Source organism: Microtus ochrogaster, linkage group LG8 (genome assembly GCF_000317375.1).
Source record: "Microtus ochrogaster isolate Prairie Vole_2 linkage group LG8, MicOch1.0, whole genome shotgun sequence".
In the NCBI taxonomy this organism is placed as follows: Eukaryota; Metazoa; Chordata; class Mammalia; order Rodentia; family Cricetidae; genus Microtus; species Microtus ochrogaster.
The window spans coordinates 17,613,716-17,640,011 of record NC_022033.1 but is presented as its reverse complement, the minus strand read 5'-3'; the positions used below and the strand labels follow the sequence as shown (position 1 = coordinate 17,640,011).

Genomic DNA, 26,296 nt, shown 5'->3' with positions numbered 1-26,296 from the left:
GCCTGCGTCGCTGAGGTCGCTGCAGCATGGCGGGCGCCGCGACCCCTTGCGCCAATGGCTGCGGGCCCGGCGCGCCCTCCGAAGCCGAGGTGCTGCACCTCTGCCGCAGCCTCGAGGTGGGCACCGTCATGACTTTGTTCTACTCCAAGAAGTCGCAGCGGCCGGAACGGAAGACCTTCCAGGTCAAATTGGAGACGCGCCAGATCACATGGAGCCGCGGCGCCGACAAGATCGAGGGGTCCAGTAAGTGCGCCCCTGTCCAGCTTGGCTTGCGCCCTCCCGCTTCCCAAACACTTGGGTGAACTTTCGGGCCTCGCGCCTCGCGCCTGGTCTCCGCCTAGTCCCTGGTGATCACTCTGGGAGGGGGGCATCCGGGTCTTGGATCACCTGATAGGACACCCCCTCCCCACAGAGGGGAGTGTTCAGGCACTTTGCCCTGAGGCCTAAAAAGTCCTCACTGTCTAGAGAAGTGGAGCGGGATTCTGGCCCCTAGAACCGGGCCGCTGTCAACAGTGGTGAGGGAAAGCCCAGCCAGGGGCCCCTCACCCAGCCTGAGAACCTGGGGGAGCGTCAAGACCTTCCTGCCCGCTGCCATTTCTCCAGAGAGTGCTGTTTGTGAAAGTCCGAGAGCTCCAGGACGGGCACAAGAACCTCTGGAATCCCCATGTAGAACTTAGGCAGATGTTGAGCTAGGGCTGGTTTTGCAGCATAGCGGGGCCTACTCATCTCCCTCTTGGAGACAGGGAAGAATGTGGTCCTTTGGGAGGGTGGGAGTAGAAAAACTGAAAGAAAACAGTGGCCGTTTTCTCCCCCGGTTGCTTCTTTTGTCCCATGTCTGAGTTTTGGAGGTTTGTGTTACTAGGCAGACATCCAGAGCCATCGCCAGGGCTCTTGGTAAAACGTCGGGGCCCTTTTCCTCTTGCAAGCTTGTAACAAGGAGCTTAGCCTCAGAAGGGCTCCTAGGGCCTTGGGGTCAGGTACTCTAGGCAACTCTTTGGGTTGGATGTTCTAGTGACTTTTGGGGAGCCCAGAGTTGCTCCCCTGGTTTCCTGCCTCAACCTTCCCAGGCCTGAGTTTGGAGGGTTTATACAAGTCTCTGCTGAGAAGAGTGAAGAGGTTTTAAGAAACCTCAGCTCTTCTGAGAGTCGCTTTCCTTGAAGTGAGGCTGGATGCAGCTCTGGCCTCCCCGCTGAGATGCTGTCTTTGCAGCTCCCGGCTTTGAATTGGTTCTTGCAAGGACCCCCCCCCCCCAAAGAGACTATGATTGGAGAGATCTAGTCTCGGAACCAGGTCTGTGTTGGGGGTTGGGGGAGGGGTCAGGAAGTACTAACGAAGAGAAGGTTCCACAGACCTTCCTGGGTGTGATGATGGGTGAGGAGATGAGGAGGAAGGAAGGTTTTTGTGGTAAGACAGCCATTCTCAACTACAAACTTTAGGTCTGACACAGCCACCAGACAGAAGTGGCACCAACATCAGGGCCTCATCCGCCTGACCTCCACTGGAAGAGCATTTCAGTGATTTAAGAAACCATGGTTTCCAGTGTGGGGGAGTGGACACTGCGGACAGTTTGGGAGGTCCGGAGACCATCACCCCGACATCAGGTTGCAGGCATGGCCACCTCTTACATTTACAGTCTGCCCTCTGTTTAAGTGGTGGCATTAGTTCTCTTGATAATAGCTGCATTCTAAGCATGTGTGTGACCAGAAGGCAGTACGTGCATGTAGCCTGGTGGTTGAAGACAGGTATGCATTTGAAGTCGGTTTGTTAGTTGTATGTCACCCAGCCGGGTGCTCTCCTTCTCTCAGCCTTGGTTCCTCTGTAAGTGGTCATTCTCGGAAGGGAGGTAGTTGGAGTGAAGTAAGCGTTAGCTATCTTATAGATGTGAGCTGACGTTACAGAGGCTTAAACAACAGTTGTTGGTAACAATAGCCATGGCAGCTGACACTGTCCTCCTAGACCCTGGGTTTGGGCTCTGTGGGAGGTCTAATATGCCTCTTTTTTTTCTTCAAGACAGGGTTTATTTTGTGTATCTTTGGAGCCTGTTTTGTTCTTATAGGTGGGCTTGAACTCACAGGGATCCGCTTGCCTCTGCCTCCCGAGTGCTGGGATTAAAGGCGTGCGCCACCACCGCCCGGCCTCTACCGTGGCTCTTAAGAAAGAGCTTGGAGGAAGAAGGGCTGAGAGAGGGTCCGATTCATTTAACCCAGTATAAAAGAGGAAACTATTATTTTGTCACACGCCTGTTCACTCATCCTACATGTAGACCATGTTTCTGTAGAGAAAATGTTTGGAGTTTTGTACATTGGACGTCTTTGTAAGTTGGGGCCTGGACAGAAAGAAGGGGTTTCGGGTTTGGAGAGGAGACCAGCTAGTCCATTTTATCCCACTCAGGTCTTTGAGGGTTGGAGACAGGAATGCAGAGGACCTGATTTTCCCAGACCTGTAAGGGTCACCCAGAGATAAGCAGTTTTTTATTGAGCCTGGCCCTTTGCTCTTCGGGGCCCATATTGAAGGCTAGGAGCCTGCCCCACTTCTGCCTGTGTGTACCTCACTACCTTGGTGGATCCTCTACCACCTGCTCAGTTGCCTCAGGTGTTTGACTTTTTGCTGATAACCCTAGCCCTGCCTGAGGAGGGAGAAAGGCTGCCACTGCCTTCAGGGTACTGTGGCCCTGAAGGACAGACTGCTCTTCCCTAACCCTGTCTTCTCTCACTTTGGCACTGGTGAAACAAATGGACATCTTCTGATGTGAGGCGGCAGCGTGGCTTGGAAGGGGCGGAAGGGGCTTTGGGTGTGTGTGTTTGTGACCAGAATTAGGCTCGGGGTTGGCATTTATGTTGCAGAATTTTGGGGAGTTAAAAGCAGTCATAGACTTCCTGCTCAGTGCTAAAGAGACTTTTCACTCTGGCTGCCTGGCCAATCTTTACAGGGACTGTGTTCTCGGGTTGTGTTGGCAGCTGGTCTTGGCCCCATGTTTTCTGTAGCCTTTGTTGCTCCTTGTAAGAAGAAACCTCCATGTTTAGACGGTAAAGACCTCTGGACATCTGCGACCTAGAGAGCTCTCCTAGGCTCTCTGGCTCTGTAGTTTTTCATACAGTGCCTCCTTAGTGGGACAGTCGAAACCTGTGCTTAGTTGAGGACCACTGTTGGTCCAGCAGCTCCAGTGGAGACTAATGGTATGCTCTGATTGCTGGGGCGTGGCTCCTGTAGTAGAGGGCGCCTGGCTGGTGAGGACTAGGCCTCTGCTCTATCACCTAGCTGCTCGTTGTGTTGGCTAAGTACTCTCAGTGAGAGAACTCCAGGAGCATGTGCCGGAAGTTCCAGAGCTAGCCATCCCTGCCATGTGTTTCCTTTTTGTCTCATTTTTCCAGGGGAAGTCAGACCTCTTTCTGTTTCCTCAGTACCCCACGCTTGTCTGGTGTGAGTTTCCAGGTCTCCCGTCCAGAGGGGGGGAGGAGGCTTTGTTTTCTCTGAACCTGCTTCACAGATGACTAGCAGAGCTGAGGAAGCCCGGCACCTCTAGCTTCTCCCAGGACTTTGTGTTGGGAAGGGGTGGTCTACATAGATGCATAGACTTGAGTGGGAGATCTTGACCATCAGCATTGCTTCAGGCGGCCCCTTGGCAGGATGGGCATTTATTTGTTCAATAGACATTGTTTGCATGCCCCTTACTTGAGAAGACAGGACCAGAGTGCAGTGATGAGAAAAACGGGTGGGTGGGGCTGAGTGCAGAGTTGAGTAATTGGCTGCACTGGGCAGCAAACTCCGTGCTCGGCTCACCTGCTCTTAGCCTTCTCATGTCTGAACAGTTTGTGTGGGGAATGGAAGAATATGTGTGTAAAGTACTTGGCATCAAGTGTGGTGTTTGTGGAATCTGTCAGGAGAGAGAGAGGATTTAGTCCCCAGCAGGACCAGCTTAGAAGAGATGTGTGTGTTGTAGTCAGAGGCTGGTGCATGGCCATCAAGTCCTTTGGTAAAGGACAAGAAGCTGTAGTTCTCAGCTGTGCCTCTGTGGTCGGTGCTTTTTGCTACTAGAGGCAATTGTGTGGAGAAAAAGACAGTTGGCTGGGAGCTGTGGCTTGGGTGAAGACATTGTGTTGGTTTGTTTCTGAGCCAGTTCAACATTGAATTGGTCTCGCTATCTGAATGATAGAGGACACCCAGTCTTCCAGGAAGTGCTCTGCCACAGCCCAGAGTGGTAGGGCTACATCCGCTTCTACTACCTCAGTGTTTCTTTCCACTCTGTCTCCTTTCTATGGAGCATGGTTTCAAGGGCAGTGTATCCTAGGCTGAATATCGGAGGAAGTGGGAAGGCCTGAGGTTATAGAAGACTGCTGTTGGCTCTTGCTCCTCTCTGCTCTCTCATGAAGAGAAGTCAATGGGTAGACTTAGGGGAGTCTCTGGAGGGTGTGGGGTAGGACTGAATGTTTTGGTGCACCCGGTAGTCACTGCCTTGGAAGAATCTCTGATAGTAACAAGGAATGCCTGGGTGTCCTTGGGCAGCTAGCCCTACCCTTGTGGTAACTGAGCTGTGACTACTCAGATGTGTTCTTTTGACCCTAGGTAAGTTACTTTTTAGCTTCTCAGCCTGTTCTATAAAACAATTCTTAGCCAGGTGTGGCAAGTTCAAAGCCATTTTGGCTACATAGTTATAGACCAGCCTAGGCTACAGAGTGAGACCAGTCTCAAAAAACAAAAGACAGACAGCAGAATTCTTCCTCCTGGAGTTTAGGTTAAGGCTAATGAAGTAAGATTGTATATAAGATTTTATATAAGATTGTATATAAGATTTTGGTAAAAATGGCCAGCACAACCTTTGGTGCCTGCGGACTCATAGGTATGCCTTCCCTTCGCTCTCCTCTAGTCAAGAACCGCGTTCTGCTTTCCACTGAGTGTTGCTGGGAGCCCGTTGTTGCCTTGAGTTTGGGTACAGAGAACAGGGCATCACAGGGATCTGGTATTAGGAATTGTTGTCCCTGTCGCAGAGAGAAGCAAACAGAGGTCCTGAGAGTGAGGTCATGGAATAAGTTTACAGTTAAGTGTGGGATTTATGATTCCTCCTATAGTGTTGTTTATTCTCCCACTGTGGGAAACTATCAATAAGGTGGACCATTCTATAGATACACGACCTCTATTCTGTGCTCTGGCCAAATGTGTTTACCCAGCCCAGGCTTTCATCTATGGCTCCTGTTCTTGTTCTGGCCAGGGGTACTTAGATAGCTGGATACCTAGCTTTCCAGACCTTCCCTCCTACAGGGAAGGTGCTGCCTACCGTGGAAGCACCTCATCCCTGCACTTGCTTTCACTAGTTCCTGCTACAGCCCATCAGCACTTCTCCAGAGAAAAGGGTCAAGAGGCACCTTCCCAGGGTCTCCTCACAACAGACTTCAGGGTGCCTCTACTCCTGTACAGCTATACCAGGTGTTAGGTGGGCCTAGCTGCTTTGTGCTGGGCACACTAAACTGACAGTTTATGGTTTTAGCAGATCACTAAATGGGTTACTCTTCATGGCAACACAGCCACTTTCCTTAAGAAGGGAGGGAGCAGAGAAGCTGGAGAGATGGCTCAGTGGTTGGAGCAGTGGCTGCTCTTCAGAGGTCCCAGGTGTAATTCCCAGCACCCATGTGTTGTCCTAGCAGGGAATCTAATGCCCTTTCCTGGCCTCCATGGGCATTGCATGCAGACATGCATTCAGACAAATATTCATATATATAAAATAAACATGTATATATATATACATATATTAAACATGCATTCAGGCAAATGTTCATGTATATAAAATAAAAATACGTCTCAATAAAAAAAGAAGCCTGGCTTCCTTGGGCCTCACTAGATCATTAAACAAACAAGGTACCACGTGTGCTCTGGCTTCTCGCTGTGGTGAGTATTGTTAAGTCTAGTAGCGAACATACAGTTAGGGCAGATACAGCCAGACAAATAATTACAGGGTGTGGGGAAAGCTGTGCCAGGAAACAAGCATGGGCCCCTCTGTCCAAAGGGTGGTTGAGGGCATGCTGCAAGGACAAAGGCCCCGACTGCGGACTGGTGGCAGAAAGGTTCATTTGTCCTTTATGCTAGCTACATGTACCGTCCATCTACGCAGTCACTGTCTTTGGAGAGCGGCCTCAGTGCTCTAGGTTAGCCTTGTGGTGCTGACCTGAACACTGGGCAAACTAGACTACAGAGGAATCTGGAGCCTTTCTTTGTAAAGCTAGGTACCGTGTGCACAACCTTTGAGAAAGTTAGCATTTAGACTTTAAAGCCCTTATATGATGTCCCTGCCCTTAGACTTTATTTGAGTTGCCCCCTGGGCATCATCTGTTGCCCTATAACTGCAGAAGTAGAATGTCTTAAAGCCTTTTGCATGGCTGCTCCCACAGCTCCATGGCTTCATATGTGGAGCCTCCAGAGAGTTGGGGATCCAGGCTCCTGGAGGCTTCTAGAGAATCTGCTTGTTGGCCCCCAGAGAGCAGAGAAAGGAGTACGAGGCCATGAACTGACTCCTGGGGAGCTGTGGGGAGAGGTGGTGGGGACAGTGGAGTAGATTTCAAGTGTCTTACTTGCAGTCCTGGCTCATGCTGTGGTGCTCTCGCCCTCTCCTTTCAAGGAGAGTTTTGAGGTGGTGCTGGGCTAGCCTCTTGAGAGGCTGTAGTGGCTTTGTGCCCAGCACAAGTATGAGTGCTCTACCCTCACCTCCTAGGAACCAGGCCCATCCTGGGGGAAGCAGGGAGGGGCTACTTTTTATAGCCCGCATAGAGGCTTTGTGTATAGGCTCTGCTGCTTCCTTCCGGCTCTGGCCCTTCCCGTGTTGGCCAGAGGCCCTGGCTTCAGCAAAATTCAGGAGTAAATGGGGCGAGGCTTTCTCCAGCAAAAGACTGGCATCTCCTTTATTGAACCCAGGCTAGGCAGAGAGAACTTGCTTTTGGAGCGTTTGCCATCTGGAACTTACAGCATATTTAAACAGGGCTGACAGAAGGCAGTCCTGTCTGTCATACAGTGCTGAGGACTGAGCTAGAGGGCCCAATGGAGTTGGCCTCTCTCTCTGGCAGTTCACCCTGCTCCGTAGAGTCCCCTCCCCATTGACTGAAACATCAGCACTGGGTAGAGGCTCTTGCAGAGCCTGGAAGCAGAACATAGACAGATGAAGAGTGCACTGGAGAGACCATGGATAGCCCACAGCTGGTGTGACACCATTTGTCTGTGGAACTAATTTTTCTTCAGCTCAGGAGGGGCTTTCATTGTGGGATTGGCTTCTAGGAGACAATGCTCACTTGAAGTCTTGTAAAGTGATTCTTGAGGACCTGTAGGAGGGTCGGGGTGTCCTTGGCTTGGCCCTAGCTGTGCTAAGAATAAGGCAGTGTAGGTAGGTGTGGGTGTGTGCTGGGGAGATTCCAGCCTCAGGCTGGGGTAGTAGACCTAAGTTCATAGGGTGATTAGCCTAAGAAAGGGGAGGAAAGCCTCAGTTAGCCACGGTCCCACAGCTTTCTCAGCCTTTAGAGGTCATAGGTCAGCACAGTTTCCTCATTGGACAGGTTGGGGTTTCGACCCAGGCAGTGATGACCCTTCTGAGACTCTGCAGACCCCCCCCATGGTCCCATCTGATGCTTCACAAGTTGGAGCAGCATTTTTCTTTCCACCCAGTCACTTCTTCACCCACTCGAAGGTGACCGTGGCACTTTGTCAGGGGTTTGTGGCAGTGATGTGAGAGCAAAGTACCTGGTCCAGACTGCTCCCAGCAGGCTGTCCTCAGATTTCTGCTGAGAACTGGCCTGTACTAGAAACCGGAAGTTCTGTACTAGGATGTGCATTGGTGGGGGATGGGGTGAGAGGTGACTAAAACTGGGGGTAGGGTCACAAGGTCTCTCTTACTTTAGAGGTGGAGAGAATTTCCAAGGGTCTAATCTAGGCTTCCTGGGTAAACAGAGAGCGAGTTCCCCTGTGGGTTGAAGACAGAGACTAGATCTGTCTCTGGGGCCTTGCTTCCTTTTTTTTTTTTTTTTGAGGGGGGGAGCCTGTCCTGGAACTAGCTCTGTAGACCAGGCTGGTCTCGAACTCACAGAGATCTGCCTGCCTCAGCCTCCCGAGTGCTGGGATTAAAGGCGTGCCGCCACCACCGCCAGGCTTGGGGCCTTGCTTCTTTAGGAATAAAAGGGAAGTGGCTTGGACTGGTAAGACGCTGTGGAGGGGCTGGGCCACACAGCTCTAAGGCAGGAAAAACTTCTTGGGGTAGAAAGAAATAAGACTTCGGTGTCTTAAGGCTTCACCAGGCCTCCAATTTGATGACTCCCTTTGTCATTGAGATTTAACCCCTGTGACCGTTTGTGGGGTTTAAAGACTGACTCTACTTGCACAAGCAAAAGGTGAGCAAACTTACTGAGGAGTTTTGCCAAGGGAAGCTCTGAAGCCGCTGTACTGCTCTGTGGGACAGAGATCCCAGACTCTTCTTTCCCCTCCTAACCTACTGCCTGTCCTCTGCCCTCCAGGAGGGCCTTGCAGAGCCATCTGCAAGCACTGGAGGCTGGAGGTCTCACTTACTTGCTGGGCAGGAGCAGGTTGCTCAGCCAAGAAAGACTCTGATTATAATTTTCTTTCCTTGCACCACGTGTTCAGTTCCTGCTAGGCATGGAGCAGTGCAGACATGGTTTATGTCCTCAAGGAATTTACAGAAAACAGCCAGATAGCCTAAAACACACTTGAGAACTGAAAGAGATAGCTTAGTGGGTAAACACACTTGCCATGGAAGCCTGGTGGCCTTTAACCACTGGAACCCATAGTTGTCTTCTGGCCTCCCCAAGTGTCATGGGATGTGTGCACCCTCACAGATCACATGTGCGAGCGCGCACACACACAGACAATAATAAATTTAAAACAATACACATAAGACTTTTACAGTAGGAATGACACAAAGCATGTATGGTGCCGCCTAGAGTCCTGCCATCCTCCCTGTGTTGCTCCCACTTGGCGGCTTCCCACAGGGATCCCAAGGCAGCACAGAACACAAGTCCAGGGCACATGCAGCTTGGCACTGAAATATCTTTGGCTCTGCCACTTGCCAACTGTCACCTTGGGTAGGATCATTAGCCACTCTGTGCTCAGTGTCCTCGCTTGGAAAATGGGAACCCTATACTTGCTTCATAGTATTAGTTGTAAGGATGAAATAGCACAGTTTAATTAAGAGCTTTATGTAATATGCACAGCAAATGTGCAAAAGATTAGTGACAGGATGCCAGATGTCACTCTTGCTGTTGCTGCCCTCCCCACCCAACAGAGACAACAACCTCATCCTCTGTGCTTTGCAGTTTCTGAGAAATGTCTGTCTGTAGGCTCTGTTTAACATAATCTTCCTAGCACGGTACATACTTAATCCTTCCTCCATGGTCAAGCTCCAGCACCTAGCATGATATCCTTACAGTTGCTCATTGTGAATTACAAAGTCAGCTGAACTTGGAGGGTTGGATTGGGGGTTGGTGAGAAACAAAGGAGTCAAAAAACTTCAAAGTGTGTGTATGTTTTGAGGTCAGGAAACAACTTGGGGGAGTTGGTTTTCTCCTTTCACCATGTGGGTCCTGGGGATTGAACTCAGGTCACCAGGCTTGACAATAGGTGCCTTTTCCTGCTAAGCCATATTGCTAGGCCTGAGAAAAAGAAATCTTAACCTTTGAAGTTTTCAGTTCATGTACTTGTTTGAATGGTAATATTGTTGGTGTATCCAGAGGAGCCTAGGGTTTGGGTGAGAGAAGACAATATTTGGCTTGAAGTTTGTCTTTGTGTGTGTGTAGATTCCTATTCAGGAAGTGAGCAGCTGGAATGTAGTGCCAGACATTTAGAGGCTAGTGATGTTGTGTGAAGCAGAAGGAATTACAGCTGTGGCCATGACTGTCACTGAGGTGGCAGAACACCAGAAGAGAGAGGTCTCTAGCCCATGTGCTCACAAAGAAGCAAGAAGGTCTGGACAAGGTTGCGTGGAGAAAGTCAAGAGCAGAACACCAAAGAGAGGGGAGGTTGTGGGCACACAGCACCACAGATGTCTCCCGCTGCTCCATTCTCTGCATGACCTCATAGTTATCTGCTTCCCCATCTGTTTCCTTGTTAGGCTGGGATTTTCTGAAGGGCAGGAACTCAATGCCTATTGATATGTTTCCCCAGGACCCAGCTCAGGGCCTGGTGTGGAGGAGATAGATGCTGGTAACTAACAGAGTCACAGAACAAGTGAATGAACCTCAAGTGACGGTGAGGTCTCTTCAGGCTCTGTCTTCTGCATGAGGCCATCTTTCCTCTTTTCCCTCCCTTTGGGACCTACGTATGCTGTTACCATTGAAATAAGCTATGTTTTAGAAAGAGTGCTGCCTGCCTAGGCAGTGTGAAACCCTCTGACCTTCTTCCTTTTGTTCCATATACCCAATATCAGAGTTAGTACTGCCATGGGGACACTCCAGAGCCCCATCTGCCATGAATCATCATTTGATGAAGCCCCTTGGGCCCTCCATTCCTCATTTACCTAAAGAGAAGAGTCATCTGGTCAACCTGTAGGTGGCTTGCATGTTGGTGAGGATTGTGTGCTGTGCAGCTGTAACCTGAAGCAGTTTGTACATTGCAAAGCAAGGTCCTGTGTAGGGATCCCATGGACCTCTATCCAGCTGTCTGAATGGCTGTTTCCTGTTTACCAAGGTAGGAAAGAAGCTGTATTCAGTTAGGCCCAGCTGCTCTTCTCAGTCAGGGTGTTGGAGGCAGTCTCTTGTGGTGTAACCTGGTTTGACTAAGGTTCCAAGGAGGGGTTTTGTCCCTTTTGTTCACAGTTGCTGGTGTTGCAGCAGCTGCTTTTGCTGCACAGGCACAGGAAGGACAGTGTGTCATGGTGCCATCTTCCTTTGCCATGTGACCCCATGACCGTATATGTGGAGATATCTATCTGTGGGGCTGTTTGTGTGGCTTTGCCGGAGGTGGGGAATTTTAGGACAAGAGCTCTAGCCCAGAGTCTTGGGTCTAAATTAAGGTTTTGGGTTTTGTTCCTTTGTTCCCAGGCTCTGTGTACTGAAGATCCCTAAAAAGAGTTAGTGCCCCATTCTTTTTTTATAAATTTTTTTAAAAATTTTATTTATTTATTACATATACGGTGTTCTGCCCGTGTGTTTGCCTGCAGGCCAGAAGAGAGCACGAGATCTCATTACAGATGGTTGTGAGCAACCATGTGGTTGCTGGGAGTTGAACTCAGGACCTCTGGAAGAGCAGCCAGTGCTCTTAACCTCTGAGCCATCTCCCCAGCCCGCCTCATTCTTTTTATTCCCTTTCTCTAGTACTCCTGCTGTCCTAGGTTGTAGACTGCTCACCTGTTGCCCATCTCTGCAGTGGATGCACAGGATGACTGTCCTGTGATGGGCAGGAGAGCTAACTGCAGGCATGTGCTCAGCCTGGTGGCCGGGAAGTAGGGAGCCTTCAGGAGCTGGGCTCCAGAAGAGCCCTCTTCTCCACTTCCCAGCTTCAGGTGTATCTGCCATTTAGCTTGTCTCTGTAGCAGCCCCGTCTCTTCTGCATAGTCAGTGAGTTGAATGCTGTCCGAGGTGTGGGTTCTCATCCAGCCCTGACTGTTACCTTCATGGTGCTTGGGGTGCCTCAGATGAGAAGTCTGTGTAGACCCAGCTGTCTTAGGACCTACTCTGGAGGCCAGGCTGGCTTTGAACTCACAGAGGTCCACCTGCCTCTGCCTCTGAGTGCTGAGATTAAAGGTGTGTGCCACCCAGTCTTAAAGGGACACTAACTGCCATTCTTATCCTGTCCTGAGGGTTTGTGTTGTCTATGTAAACCTTGTCAAGATCCAGGTGCTGTGCCCTGAGTAAAGCTGCTCCCTAGAGCTCAGGGTCTCAGGTCAGAAGTCTGACCCTGGGCTGAGGAAGACAGAGAAGACAGGAGAGGAGGAGATGGACAGGGAGTAAGTGGCCTTTCCAGAGCCTCTGGCCTCATCATACATTGTGATTTTTATACATTTAGTCTTGAGTCATCTGCCCCAGATCTTAGAGATGGCTCCAAATGCCAGGCAGCAAACACATTTCAGCTGCTACCTACCAAACCCAAAGTCTAAAAGTTTGGAATGGTGGGGCAATGGGGGCTAATTCCTCAAATGGGTGTTGTGGAGTGTCATGTGCACCCTCTCACTGATACCCTTGTTATTGGTCTCTTTGTTTTTCTGGACTGTCCCACTGGAATATACATGCCTACACTGTACACTGTAGGGGTGTGCAGGTTGGGGTGCTGCATGCTCAGGAAGCAGGGTCTTAGCTCATCTTTGCATATGCTAAGCAGAACATGAGTCCTGCTCCCCACAAAGTACTCATAAGGCCCACTTGTGAGCTGTGAAATACCTGCGTGGGTTCAGGAAGGTGGCTTTTATCTTCATAAAACTCCTGAAGGTTTGAGTTTGCCCTCTGAACAGAGTCCTAGCAGGCTGCTGTGTTCATCTTCCCTAGGTCTATTTTCCATAAGCCCCATGCCAATAACACTAGATACAAAGACATGTGTGTCCCAGCAAGGCCCTTACCTTGTAAAGTGGAGGAAACTGAACCTGAAAGTGAGAGACTGCCAGAACCTCACAGTTTGACTTGAAGGGCCCTGTAGCTCTTGGTTTTCCTGGCTAGGCCTGGCGGCTTCAGAAGCAGATGGTCAGGGCAGGCTTTCTGAGGGCGCAGGAGTAGGTAGATCTCCAGAAGGGGCACTGAGGAGCACAGATACCCAGGATTCTGCCTGGTTTACCTGACTATCTGACCTCAGAGACACTGTGTGATGCTAGTCCTTAGCACAGGTGTGGGTAGTTCCTCACAATCCAAATCCCTTTGAAAAGAGCCTGTTCATAGTACCTCAAACCTGTGATCTCAACACTCTAAAGGCTAAATTCTGGAAAATTGCAGATCCAGGGCTATCTCAAAAAGAAAGAAACAGAAGTAACAAAACAAAAACCTTTTTTTAAAATAAGAAGTTTATTGCTTTCTTTATAAGAGTTTATTAAGTGTGCCCCTTACTTCCCAGGCAGCTGAGACCATTCCTAAAGCCTTGATCAGCCTTCTTACTTGGCCTGGAGCCCTGGTCCTTGGAGGAGTGCATCCATGGAAGCTCCCGATAGACTGTCCTAGCTAGGCTCTGCCCCTTCAGGTCAGGGTAAGCCCTCAATTAGGCCATTGTCATCCTAGTTCCCCTGACTGTGGAAAAATCTGCTCTTGATTTCAGAGCATATCTTCTCTTCACTTCCCCAGCCCCTGGACATTAGGGACCTCTCAGTGTCCTGGATTTTCCTTTCCCCAATGTTCCTCTAAACACTCTTCCATAGTTTTTAGCGAGAAGGGAATGCTGGCTCATGGGGCTCCAGTCATAGGGAATGAACATCCAAGCATTTGTACACACATACAGACATAGTCATTCTTGACATACAGAAGGTCTCACCCAGACCATGGCTGGGCTGACAAAGCAGAGGTGTGTCTGATTAGGGAGTCTCTTCCCTGTGGTGGCAGCTCCTGGGAACCAGTCTACACTCTCTCACATAAGAGGAATGGCAATGTTTGTCCTAGATGCAGGAGGACCAGTAAGATTACACAGGATGTGCTTTCAAGGGTCTGGTAGACTATTTCATTGCTGTTAGGTCTTCTCCAATCTGCTTCTGACTTCATAGACTTAGAAAGCATCAGGGTCATGCTATTGGAGAAGGAGCAGGGGGTCAGTGTGGCCAGTGTGGGCTTAGAAGGGTGGTGTGCCTGGCCTTCCTGCTCTATGCCTGCCTGCTCCTTGTCTAACCACATGCCCGCTCTGACTTTGTATTGGACTCTGCAAATGTGCCTGTAACACAGAGCAGGCTAGGGCTTTCCTGGGGCCCATGGACTTTGTGGACATATATACATATCTGCATATGTGTATGTGTGTGTGTGTATATATATATATGAACCACATGAAGTCTAACCATGAGCCTTGACTTTATAACTGCCTGCCTATTGTGTACTTACTTTATTGTGTATAGCCTGTGGGATCTGGTGGGCAGCAGCAGGAAAGGCCCTAACTGTGGATCATGCAGAGGTGGGTGGGTGCGCACGCACACACAACACACACACATGAGAATGTGTGGGAGGGGAATGATAGCTTTGCACTGGAAGAATATTTTAGTTTCTGTTTCAAAGGGCAGAGTTTGTGGTGGTTGTGTGGTATATGATGTAGGCATTTCCCCCAATGGAAGCTCTTCCTCCCACCTATAGAAACTGTTAAGTTGTGGGTTTGTGACCCAACTCCCCCCACTCTTGTTCAAGAACCAAGTAGAACGCCTCTGTTTTACTCCATTCCTTTTTACGTCCCCCATCCATGTGCCTGCATCTTTCTCATTTTTGCATTCAGTCACTTAGTGGGTACTGGACAGGCTCTGCCTACCATGGTGTATGAGGGACATACATTTCATAGCATGAGGCATTGAGAGGACGATTGCTGCAAGACGGAGCCTCTCACTCGGGATCTTCAGTGGGAGAGAATCCAGTTGGAGAACTGGGAACGTCAGGCTCTAGGATGAAGCGGGGCAGGAACAGTTGCTGTTCTTTCTGTAGGTCTGGTTTGGTTTGGCAGGATCACAGAAGAGGGAAGACAAAAGCTCCAGATAAAGCTCTGAGCCCTATCATGAGAACCTCAAAGGCTATAAAGGGAGTGGGTTCGTGGTGGGTGAGCAGTGGGTATCCTCAGGAGGGGAGTGTATGGGCCTATAGGACCTGGTGTTCAAATAAATGTTTTGTGGTTTAGAAGAGTCAGGAAGGATGGGGAGTTGGTGAGAATTGTTTGACCAACAGCAAAGTCGGGGCTTCTTGCTGAAGGAGAGACCTGAGGGCTTGGTTGGGGACAGAACTGGATCCAGGTAAAGCCAGTCTGTTTGTGGTAGCAGAGCAGGGGATAGAGCCAGAAGTGATGTCACAGTTCCAGGTGGGACAGATGATGGCTACTGTGGCTGGCTCAAGGGACAAGACAGGAAGACTGCGAACTGCTGATTGGGGCCTTTGGGATGTACAAGCTATGCTGGTGTTCAGAACTAGAACTTAAGGTAATTAGTCAAAAGGAGGACTGGTCAGAACATTTTAAGGCATTCCCAAGCTGAGGGAAAGCTCTGTATCAAGCCTGAATCTCTCTTCCTGGGCTGTGTTTGCCTCTTTCCAGGCTCACAGCTCGCTCAGGAATGGAATAGGTGTTCAGTTGGGGCAGTTTGGCAGGACCTCTCACACCTAAAGAGGCTCAGAATCCACACCAGAGCAAGTGATGGCCAAGGAACAGCTCCCTCCATATGGTATACTTAATCCCTGCCCTCTTAGCATCACTTTGGTCTTGCCAGTGTTTTCTCTGATGCTCTTAGCACCTGCAGAAGTGGAGCAGTGGGTGCAGGACAGCTGTCACTCTGCCAAGACTCATAGTTAACCTGGGTGTATGCAGCCACCACTACACTGTCCTGAGAAAACTGAGTTAGTTGGTGAGACTGCACCTGGGAGGCGTTAGATGTGTCACTGGCTCACAGTTGCGCTGCCTGTCACTCAGGTTAGTGGCCAGAATGAACATTTACTTCTCAGCCCATGTATTTGCCTCACCTTTGCTTGTGAAAGTAGGGGAGCAGGTGAGAACCCCTTGGTAGCTGAGGTAAGAATACCAAGCCTCACCAGCACAGGATGCCTGGCATTCTTGGACAGCCTTGGTCTTAGCTAGAACTAGACCCTTTGCTAAGACTGGTATGGACATGTCTTTGGGATGTGGGTCATTTCAGGATTTGCCAGTTTTCTGGGCCTGATCCAAGGTTCTGTCTGGGACTCTGAGACGAATCTAGACTTGCCCAGCCTTGCCTCTGGGACTTACAATTGGGTTTGCATGTGTATTGTGTTGGAAAGTGATCCACAAGGAACTGCCTTGGATCCTTATTTTTCCTTCTCGAGTTCAGCTCTGCTCCAGGTACAGGTGTATAGCCTGTACTCCAGCAATGGAACAAAGTTAGGGATGGGATAACACATCTACCTCCCCGTCCCCAAAGAGCCTTAGCCTTAAAAAATTAAAAAAAGAAAGAAAGCCTATTAGATAAGCCCAGCTCTTTCTGTCACCTAGGATAACTATGAGTGGGTTCAGTCTGTCTCTTTGTGTTCCATTCCCTGAGGGAGGAAAGTGTAGAAGTGACTGAGAGGTATGGGTTGTGAGAACCTCCACCTGACCTTGGCCTTTACTACCTTTCCAGTTGATATCCGTGAGATCAAGGAGATCCGTCCAGGGAAGACATCACGGGACTTTGACCGCTACCAAGAAGACCCTGCCTTCCGGCCAGACCAATCACACTGCTTTGTCATCCTCTATGGAATGGAATTCCGCCTGAAGACCCTGAGCTTGCAAGGTGGGAGATGGGCTTAGAGGACGTGGGGTGCAGGTAAAGAGGGAGGATATGCCCTTAGCTCAGCTTTTGCTCTGCTCACAGCCACATCTGAGGATGAAGTGAACATGTGGATCAAAGGCTTAACTTGGCTGATGGAGGATACATTGCAGGCAGCCACACCCCTGCAAATTGAGAGGTAAGACTCCTCTTCATGTGGTTAAGACCAGGTGTCTTGGAGCCAGGGGAAAGGAGGCACAGACTTCTTCACAGACAGTAACTGCTCTTCTCCCCAGGCTTTCCCTTAATTGGAGAAGGACCCTCACCTCAGGCTTCTCTCTGCAGGTGGCTCCGGAAGCAGTTCTATTCAGTGGATCGGAACCGTGAGGATCGGTAGGTGCTGAGCTGAGGTGTGTGCCCAGAGCAGTTGTGCATTTGAGGGGTTCTGACACTGTAGGTCACACTGCCGAGAGTGGGCTACAGCACTGGCTCTGGGTCCTAGGAGGGTGGCTGGCAGTGCAGCCAGAAGGACCAAGAGACGGAGGAAGCAAAGACCAAATGGCATGCATGCTCTATATGCAACTTGGATTGTTACAAGGCTCTCTGATAGTTCTTAGAGGCTGGAAGTCATGGGAGGTAACTTGACTAATTCTAAGCGACCTGCTCTGGCTTAGAATTTGCTCAGTGTCCTTGATAGCATTTCTGTTGGCTATGATGAGACACTATGACCAAAGCAGCTGGGGGAGGAAAGTTTTTTTCTGCTTACACTTCCGTAGCAAGTCTGGGTAGGAACTCAAGCAGGGTAGGAACCTCGAGGCAGAAGCTAACGCAGAGGCCATACAGAGGTGCTGCTTACCTGCTTGCTCCCCATGGCTGCTTTCTTTTTTCTTTTCTTTTCTTTCTTTCCTTCTTTCCTTTTTTTTTTTTTCCCCCTGAGACAGGGTTTCTCGGTGTAGCTTTGGAGCCTGTCCCGGAACTCAACTCTGTAGACCAGGCTGGCCTCAAACTCACAGAGATCCACCTGCCTCTGCCTCTCAAGTGCTTGGATTAAAGGTGTGTGCCACTACCGCCTGGCTCAGCCTGCTTTCTTATAGAACCCAGGACCACCAGCCCAGAGTTGCTCCCCTACCCATCCATAAGGGACTGGGCCTAATCTCACAAGTATCACTAATTAATAAAATGACCCACAGGCTTGCCTACAGCTGCATTTTATGAAGGCATTTTCTCAGTTGAGGACACCTGCTTGCTCTCCCTGTGGCTCTAGCTTATGACAAGTTGACAGAAAACTAGCCAGCACACTCAAGATCCTACTGCTGAGTACAGTTAAGGCACTGTCCCACCATTCTGGGTAGAGCACGAGAGGGCTCAGGTTGGGGTAATAATGGTAGGAATTAGTTGGATTTCAACTATATTGTTTAAAATTATATTAAAAAGAATTTCCTAGTCCTTTGATTTTCGGATGCAGAGAGAAGAGTCAGAGATTGAGATTTTGACTTGAGCAATTCGGAAAGTGAAGTGACCATTGGCTGAGACAGGAAGACAGTGGGAGGAACACATTGTTGGAGCTTAGGGTTCAGTGTGGGTGTAAGTTCTATGATGCATAGTAGATGTCCAGGTAGAGATAAGGCGTCACTAAGCAGGTAGGATGAGTCCAGATGATGGGCTGGGAGTGGTAACATAGATGTGTGTATAGGTGGAGTGGAAAGTCTTGGGGTAGAAACAGTCACCCAAGGGACTCACTTAGCAAGAAACGTGGAGAGGCCCAGTGGCTAACTCCAGACTAGTACCACATGAGAAGCTAAGGAGCAGGAGTACGTTTACCCTCCTGATTGATAACATTGTAAGAATAGCAGCTTCAGCCCAGGCATAAAGGGAGATAGTGCAGGTGAGTCTTGTAAGAGTGTCATCATGGAGGAGGAGGCAGCAAGAGTTAGAGAAGCAGAGGGGAAGACAAAAAGAACAGTTTGTTTGTATGCAGATAGGAAAAGGTAAGAACCAAGGCTTCTGTCTCATTGGTGGAAAATGGGACCTCTTGACAGCACCTACTTGGCTGACTTAGGTTCAAGTGCCCCATGCAGAACAAGCACTGACTCTAGAGCTGGGTCATGACCCCTTTGGGGGTCAAAGGGTCCTTTCACAGGGGTTGCCTAAGACCATCTTTATATTTGAGATTTACATTACAATTCATAACTAGCAAAATTATAGTTACAAAGTAGCAATGAAAATAATTTTATGGTTGGGGGCCACCTCAGCCTGAGGAACTGTATTAAAGGCATTAGGAAGGTTGAGAGCCACTGCTCTAGAACATTCAACCTTATTGGTGCAGCTCTAAGCCCTAAGGGAATTTTGGTCCTTCCTGCCTAGCTCTTGGGCCAAAGGAGGAAATGTGCCCCCTAACTCCAGTACACACTCCCAGAAGAGCATCCCTTTCCATCTTGTTCATCCTGTTCACAGGTCCTTGCCTAGCCCCCATGCCTAGAAAGTAGCTCTCTCTGACATTTTTTCCTGGAGCCAGCCCACTGTCCAGCCTCAGGAGTATGCCCAGGCAGCAGCAGTTACCTGTGGCTAAGCATGTCCATACTTCCCTCCCTGCTGTTTATCCTGGGCTGCAGGTGAGCCTAGGGACTGTGGATCCCAGAATATCCCAGTAGGTGGCAAACATCGTGAGTGGGCACTACCCTTTTCTGGACAGGCAGGCAAGATGAGAGCTGTGGGCAGCTGCTGGAGACGGCTTATCCACCCCTCTTGCCTGACTTGCTTTCCTGACTTGATCACTTCTAGAATATTGAGCTTTTCTTTATTCACATGCAGAAACTGAGACCCAGAGAAAGAAGACTTCCATCTGTCACACCATGAACTCTGACCCAGTGTTGCCCTTAGGACTGCAGGTTCCCAGAGTATAGCTGTTCCAGCCTCACGTGTGCTCAGCCTACAGGTCAAAAGGATACTCTTTTTTTTCCTCAGTATATCAGCCAAGGACTTGAAGAACATGCTGTCACAGGTCAACTACCGGGTCCCCAACATGCGCTTCCTACGAGAACGGCTGACGGTAATGGACACTTGGGGCTATCTACTGGTGGGGCAGGGGAAGCCAGCAGCTCCTCATAAGGGGCCTGACTGGCAGTTTTGCTCTGTACCATGTAGGACCTAGAACAGCGCAGCGGGGACATCACCTACGGGCAGTTTGCTCAGCTGTACCGCAGCCTCATGTACAGCGCCCAGAAGACGGTGCATGAGCCTCTTGCCCTTCCCTGCCCTTGCCCTAATTCCTCCCTCTACCTCCTAGTCCTGCTGCCCTGCTTTGGGGATTTTGGGTGCCATGCCATTACTCCAGCATCCCCCTTCCCCTGAACATCTGCTTCCCTAGTCTTTTCTAAGAGCCCCTTTCTTGCATGGTCTCCCAGGGCTCTCTCCCTGACCAGATTCTGTTTCCTGCAGATGGACCTTCCCTTCTTGGAAACCAGCACTTTGAGGTTTGGTTTGGAACAGCCAGTTGGGGTTCTTCTCTGGGTGGTTCCGAATCCAGGTGGGAAGCATTTGGGGTGGGGGTGAGGCATGTTAAACCATCGGGTGTCTCCATTAGCTGGGAGTTGCAAGGGGCCCCTTGTGGACTGATATGTCAGCCAGTTGCCAGGCACTTCCGTTCTTTCCCTGCAGGACTGGAGAGCGGCCAGAGCTCTGCCGGGTGTCCCTTTCTGAGTTCCAGCAGTTCCTCCTTGAGTACCAGGGGGTATGGCTGGGCCAGGGAGTGAGGCTGAAGGGTGGGTTCATCATTGGAGGCTTCTTCCATGACTCTCTCTACCCAGCAGGAGCTGTGGGCTGTCGACCGGCTCCAGGTGCAGGAATTCATGCTCAGCTTCCTTCGAGACCCCTTGCGAGAGATTGAGGAGCCATACTTCTTCTTGGATGAGGTGAGTTTCACATTTCCCACCATTCTTTTAGAGAAACAGGTGGGGTGACCAGAACCCTCCTGTGTCCTAGAAGCTGTTGCTGCAACCCTACTGTCCGTTTTGCCAGCATAGATGAGAATGCATGCACTCTTGTGCACCCACTTCCATCCCAAGTGGCAGCCAGGACATACTCTTTTTTTCCTCCACATCCATTCCTGTAGTTTGTCACCTTTCTGTTCTCCAAAGAGAACAGTGTGTGGAACTCCCAGCTGGATGCTGTGTGCTCAGACACCATGAACAACCCTCTCTCTCACTACTGGATCTCTTCCTCACATAACACGTGAGTATACCTCTCTCTGTTCATCCAGCCTCTTCTAGGGAAGAAGGTGCACCAGACCATACATGTCTCTTCTTTCTTATCCAGATACTTGACTGGGGACCAGTTCTCTAGTGAATCCTCCCTAGAAGCCTATGCTCGCTGCCTGAGGATGGGCTGTCGCTGCATTGAGTGTGCGTTGGGGCTAGGGGTTGGAGAGGGAGGGTAGAAGGCCTGCCTGTTTGACCATGATGGTGTTCCCTAGTGGACTGCTGGGATGGCCCAGATGGGATGCCAGTCATTTACCATGGGCATACTCTTACCACCAAGATCAAGTTCTCAGATGTCCTGAACACCATCAAGGAGCATGCTTTCGTAGCCTCAGAGTAAGTAGGTGTGGAGGATGTGAGCAACCTTCAGAAGGCCCTCTCACTCCCGGGACACGTCACATGGCTTGCCCCCACTCCTGTCTCTACTTTTCTTGCTCAAGCCAGTTTCCTAAGTTCTTGCCTCTGTTCCCTGCATCTCTGGCTAGCATTCAAGTTCGTCTCCTCCTCAAAAACATTTCTGTAACTGGTCTCAGGTCAGCTTCTTTCCCTTAATTGCCCAGAAAAGAATGTGTTCCTTTTGAGCTGTTCTCAGTTGCTAGCAACCACCAAGCCTGCAGTGCCCAATCTCTCAAGGCACAGAAAGGCTCCTCATGCCACACCTGGAGGCTGTTTCTCATCTTCCCTGACCTACCTGGTGTGGAATGTCTTCTGACAGGGCAGCCTCATAATTAGACCTAGTGCTCCCTTCTGCAGCACTTGCCACTTGGTTCCCACTGCCTCCTTGCTGCTTCCTGATGTGCCCCTCCATGTGGTTGCCCCTCTTCCGAGGGGTCCCGTGAGTAAAGAGCTCCAGGCCCTTGGCTCCTATCATCCACTCTGGGATGAACTATTTGGACTGACGTCTGGTCGGCTTGACGGTAGCGTCAGTGTCACTGTACATAGCCCTTGTCCTTCAGATACCCGGTCATCCTGTCCATCGAGGACCACTGCAGCATTGCCCAGCAGAGAAACATGGCTCAGCACTTCAAAAAGGTGCTTGGCGATATCCTCCTTACCAAACCTGTGGACATTGCTGCTGATGGACTTCCTTCGCCCAACCAGCTCAAAAGGAAGATCCTTATTAAGGTGTGGCAAAATTGGTAGGCGAAGCCCTGAAGTAAGAGATGGGACTAGGTGTGGAATGGTTTTCTGTGACCTGGTCTGCTTCCACAGCACAAGAAGCTGGCTGAGGGCAGTGCCTATGAAGAGGTGCCTACTTCTGTGATGTACTCTGAGAATGACATCAGTAACTCCATCAAGAATGGTATCCTCTACTTGGAGGACCCCGTGAATCATGTGAGGTCTAGCTGAGCCTGGACATGGTGGGGCCATGTGTTGAACTCTGGCTCACAGGTCTTTTTTTATCTGTCCCAGGAATGGTATCCCCACTACTTTGTTCTGACTAGCAGCAAGATCTACTACTCTGAGGAGACCAGCAATGACCAGGGCAACGAGGATGAAGAGGAGCCTAAGGAGGTAGAATTGTTCAGAGGTGTGGGTTCAGTCTGATGAGAACTGGGTAGTCATTGGGTATCTCTGCTCTTGTCCTTCTGTCTAGGCCAGCAGCAGCACAGAGCTACACTCCAGTGAGAAGTGGTTCCACGGGAAGCTTGGGGCTGGGCGCGATGGGCGGCATATTGCCGAGCGCCTGCTCACTGAGTACTGCATCGAGACTGGGGCTCCTGACGGTTCCTTCTTAGTGCGAGAAAGTGAGACCTTCGTGGGGGACTACACGCTGTCTTTCTGGTAACCCACATCTAGCACCGTTCCTGTGTTTAGTCCATGCGTGTAATAGACAGAGCACCCTAGATAACTGGTTAACATTTCAGCCTCGGGTCTAGGTTTTCCTTGGAACATAATTCTTTCCTATGCAGGCATTGTGTACTTAAATATGTGTGTTTGATCTCTATGTCCTATAGGGCTGCCCATTATCCAAGGTTCTTTGGAGAATGGCCTCCGTTTTTGAAACTTAATGTCTTGCCTAGTTATGTAATACTTGGAGCTCTAACTTGTTTTTCATGCCTTTCTCATCCTGTCTTTCCTCAGGCGAAATGGGAAAGTCCAGCACTGCCGCATCCACTCCCGGCAGGATGCGGGGACTCCCAAGTTCTTCTTGACAGATAACCTTGTCTTCGACTCTCTCTATGACCTCATTACACACTATCAGCAAGTACCACTGCGCTGCAATGAGTTTGAGATGCGCCTTTCAGAGCCTGTCCCACAGACAAATGCCCATGAGAGCAAAGAGTAAGAAAAGGGACAGGGAGGTGAGTGGGGACTGGGTCGTTCTAGTCAGGGCCTGACTCTGCTGGTTTTCAGGTGGTACCACGCTAGCCTGACCAGAGCTCAGGCTGAACATATGCTGATGCGCGTGCCCCGTGATGGGGCTTTCCTGGTGCGGAAACGCAATGAACCCAACTCATATGCCATCTCTTTCCGGTGAGGTCTGGATGGGTGTGGGTTCTTGCTGGGGTCGGGGCTGTCTGCCATGCTGACTGTCCTGTTACTGTGAAGGGCTGAGGGAAAGATCAAGCACTGCCGAGTACAGCAGGAAGGCCAAACTGTGATGCTGGGGAACTCCGAGTTTGACAGCCTGGTTGACCTCATCAGTTACTATGAGAAGCACCCCCTGTACCGTAAAATGAAGCTGCGCTACCCCATCAATGAGGAAGCACTGGAGAAGATTGGGACAGCTGTGAGGAGTCCACGGGGGGGGGGGGGCGGGCGGGATGGGACGGATGGACGAGGGGGGCATAACAGTGTAGTTAGAGGACACCTATGATTTAACAGTCTCTGTATGTGCTGAAAATGAGTCCTGGGAGTTCACATGGAGGCTCTGGGAGTAACTGGGAGCCATGATGTAGCTAGAGTGAGTGGAACCTGAGCTGTGCCTGGGCATTAGACAAGATTTTCTTGAGCCAAGGGGTTGGTACCAAGGTCTGGGAGCTTACATGGGGAGAGCTGTGCATACATGGACTTGGTCTGGGTGTGCTGGGCAGAGGGCAGACTAGGTACAATTGTATAGATGCCTCAGACCTGCAGGAGACTCTGGAGGGAAGACCCAGGTTTTCCAAGAAAGAGAGTTTGCTGGACCTCTTCCTGACCTTGGGCTCAGCCATTGAACAACTCACAGAGAATGTGGTGCTGGTGGCAGCTCAGCAGCAGGCAACTCAGGAGTAGTTGGCATTTGAGCCTTCAGGGGCCAAGGTGATAGATCTGGGGTAAAGAATACAGAAAGGAGGGTGAGGCCAAGTCCCTACAGCCACCCTTACTCCCTTGGCGTCAGGGGGTTCCAGTGGGCCAAGTGCCAGTAAACTGGGTAGACAACCCAGAAGAGGGCATGCTGTGCTTCAGAATCCAGGCAAGTGGGAGCTAACAGCTGCTTTTATGTCAGTTCTGGGGCATTAACAAATCACAATATGTCCTGTTTCCAGGAACCCGATTATGGGGCACTGTATGAGGGCCGCAACCCTGGCTTCTATGTGGAGGCAAACCCTATGCCAACTTTCAAGGTAAATACCTGTCCTTGACACAGGAAGCCAGGAGGAAGGAGGAGTCCCCTTCTGCTTGGGGCTTATATTTATGTATTCTGGGCCTTCTGTGGTTTGGAGAAGTAAGTAGTGGTTGTGGTTTTCTGAGACTAAGAGGTTGTATGAGATGTGTGGCTGACAAATGACCATAGCTCTTCCACGGCTGAACCACTCTCTAGTCCCTGGGTTCTGGGCTAACACTGGCCTTTCGTCACTGTTCCGCAGAGTGACCTCTGTCTTTCATGGTAGTAGAACGGGCTAGGCGGCACACTGGCCAGTCTTTCCCTTCATCAAGAAGATCTGTTAGACGATCTTCTTGGTTTGCCCTTCTCTTTAATGTGGCAGATTGCCTTGTCTCTTATTCTCTCTCTTCAAAAGCCAAAGTGCCATCAGAGATGAGTGAGGGTCCTGACTCTGTAGGGAGGTACACAGGACTGCACTTACTCTCCTATTGCCTCCCCCCCACACTCCTAGGAGCAGGCCCAGGGCAGAACTCCAAAGGCTCCACCTCAGTGGCCAGGAGGTTACCTGGAGAAAGCCCTCTGTCTTCCTATCCTGCTTGTCCTAGAACTTCCCCTCGGTCTAGGAATACTTCCTCACAGTGATAGATACCTCCCACTAGCATAAGCCCAGGCATGTGTATGTACATTGCTACACTGGGTTAAGTGATAGAGAGCGCCCGTTTGCTGTACTCCACACAGTCCTGTTGTCTCACCTCTGCAGTGTGCAGTGAAAGCGCTCTTTGATTACAAGGCCCAGAGAGAGGATGAGCTGACATTTACCAAGAGTGCCATCATACAGAATGTGGAAAAGCAAGATGGTGGCTGGTAAGCCAGGCCCTCCAGGCTGGAGAGCCTGTGGCATGGTGGGATGGGAGTCCAGGGCTGACACTGAGTACTGTGACAGAATGCTTTGAGAGTATCTGTCTCGTGTTCAGTAGCCTTATCTGACCTATCTGTGGGAACCCCCAAGAAGATTCTGTGGGAGTTTGGGGTGGTTGCTGGAGTCCGTACCCTATGGCTCCCACAGGTGGCGAGGGGACTATGGTGGGAAGAAGCAGCTGTGGTTCCCTTCAAACTATGTGGAAGAGATGATCAACCCAGCAATTCTGGAGCCAGAGAGGGAGGTATGTCTGGAACCACAGTGTCACAGGTTTTCCTGTCCCCAGGATCTCTTTCATGTGTCCATCACACCCAGACCTTCCTGTCACATGTGAGCCAGTCACACATCCCGTGTGGCCACAGTCCTCGTCTCCATTGTACCTATGTCACACTTGGCTGGTCATGAGCATATCCAAAAGACAGTCGTACCCACACAAAAATTCCCTCACTTGTACGTGCAGTAGCCATGCTGACTAGCCTGTGGCTTTGCTTCCTACAGCACCTGGATGAGAACAGCCCACTGGGGGACTTGCTGCGGGGGGTCTTAGATGTGCCAGCCTGTCAGATTGGTGAGCTCCCATTTTTACCTCTTGATTCCTCTGGTGTTGGGGTGTCCTTGCAGTTCCCCCTGCTCCTGAGGAGGAAGCCAGTGGCTGAGTCCCTAGAGACTACTCTTACATTTTGGAAACCCCAGGCTCCTTTGTTGCTTACCCTGTGCCAGATACAGTAGAATCGGAAGTTGGCAGAGCTTCTGAGTACAAGCTGACATCAGTCTTAATGGTTTAGGCCATAGGGTTGTGACAGAGGCTTGAAGATGGGGTAGAGCAGGGGTTAAAAGGCCTGGCCCCAAGCAAGAGCTACGAGTCACAGCTGCATTGGAGCCTCGGTTCCACCACAGCTACAGTCACCTCTGTCAATTGTATCTCTATACCAGTTGTGCCTGCTTATAAAGCGTGGCCAGGAAGAAATGGAATGAATTCCTTTGAGCCAGTGTCTAAGGCAGTGTCTCAACTGTGGTCATGACCCCTTTGGGAGGTGCATACCAGATATTCACATTTCAATTCATAACAGTAGCAAAAGTAGTTTTGAAGTAACAATGCCAATATTTTTATGGTTGGGGTCACCAGAGCATGAGGAACTGTAGTAGAGGGTGGCAGCATTAGGAAGGTTGAGAACCACTGCCTTAAGATATGGAATGAAGGATAAAGAGAACATTCCTAGCCCTGTATTATTTACCCTCAA

General features: G+C 50.3%; 1 protein-coding gene across 2 annotated transcripts in view; it reads left to right on the top strand.

The window, feature by feature from the left end:
* Positions 1–6: 6 nt before the first annotated feature.
* The window catches only part of Plcg1 (phospholipase C gamma 1), a 31,652-nt gene continuing 5,362 nt past the window's right edge, over positions 7–26,296 (top strand). Inside the window, exons 1-23 of one of the 2 annotated variants that reach the window (XM_005362992.2) lie at positions 7–243; positions 16,220–16,372; positions 16,454–16,547; positions 16,694–16,741; positions 19,313–19,397; positions 19,493–19,576; positions 19,787–19,821; positions 20,006–20,078; positions 20,158–20,259; positions 20,460–20,578; positions 20,663–20,748; positions 20,820–20,940; positions 21,561–21,729; positions 21,817–21,939; positions 22,018–22,119; positions 22,202–22,389; positions 22,690–22,890; positions 22,963–23,082; positions 23,158–23,338; positions 24,078–24,155; positions 24,897–25,000; positions 25,203–25,299; positions 25,554–25,623. In XM_005362992.2, the coding sequence (XP_005363049.1) occupies positions 27–243; positions 16,220–16,372; positions 16,454–16,547; positions 16,694–16,741; positions 19,313–19,397; positions 19,493–19,576; positions 19,787–19,821; positions 20,006–20,078; positions 20,158–20,259; positions 20,460–20,578; positions 20,663–20,748; positions 20,820–20,940; positions 21,561–21,729; positions 21,817–21,939; positions 22,018–22,119; positions 22,202–22,389; positions 22,690–22,890; positions 22,963–23,082; positions 23,158–23,338; positions 24,078–24,155; positions 24,897–25,000; positions 25,203–25,299; positions 25,554–25,623 (2,650 nt within the window). In that variant the 5' untranslated portion in view covers positions 7–26. Of the gene's footprint in view, positions 244–16,219; positions 16,373–16,453; positions 16,548–16,693; positions 16,742–19,312; positions 19,398–19,492; positions 19,577–19,786; positions 19,822–20,005; positions 20,079–20,154; positions 20,260–20,459; positions 20,579–20,662; positions 20,749–20,819; positions 20,941–21,560; positions 21,730–21,816; positions 21,940–22,017; positions 22,120–22,201; positions 22,390–22,689; positions 22,891–22,962; positions 23,083–23,157; positions 23,339–24,077; positions 24,156–24,896; positions 25,001–25,202; positions 25,300–25,553; positions 25,624–26,296 lie in introns of both variants that reach the window. The other variant, XM_013352182.2, reaches the window with a different exon arrangement.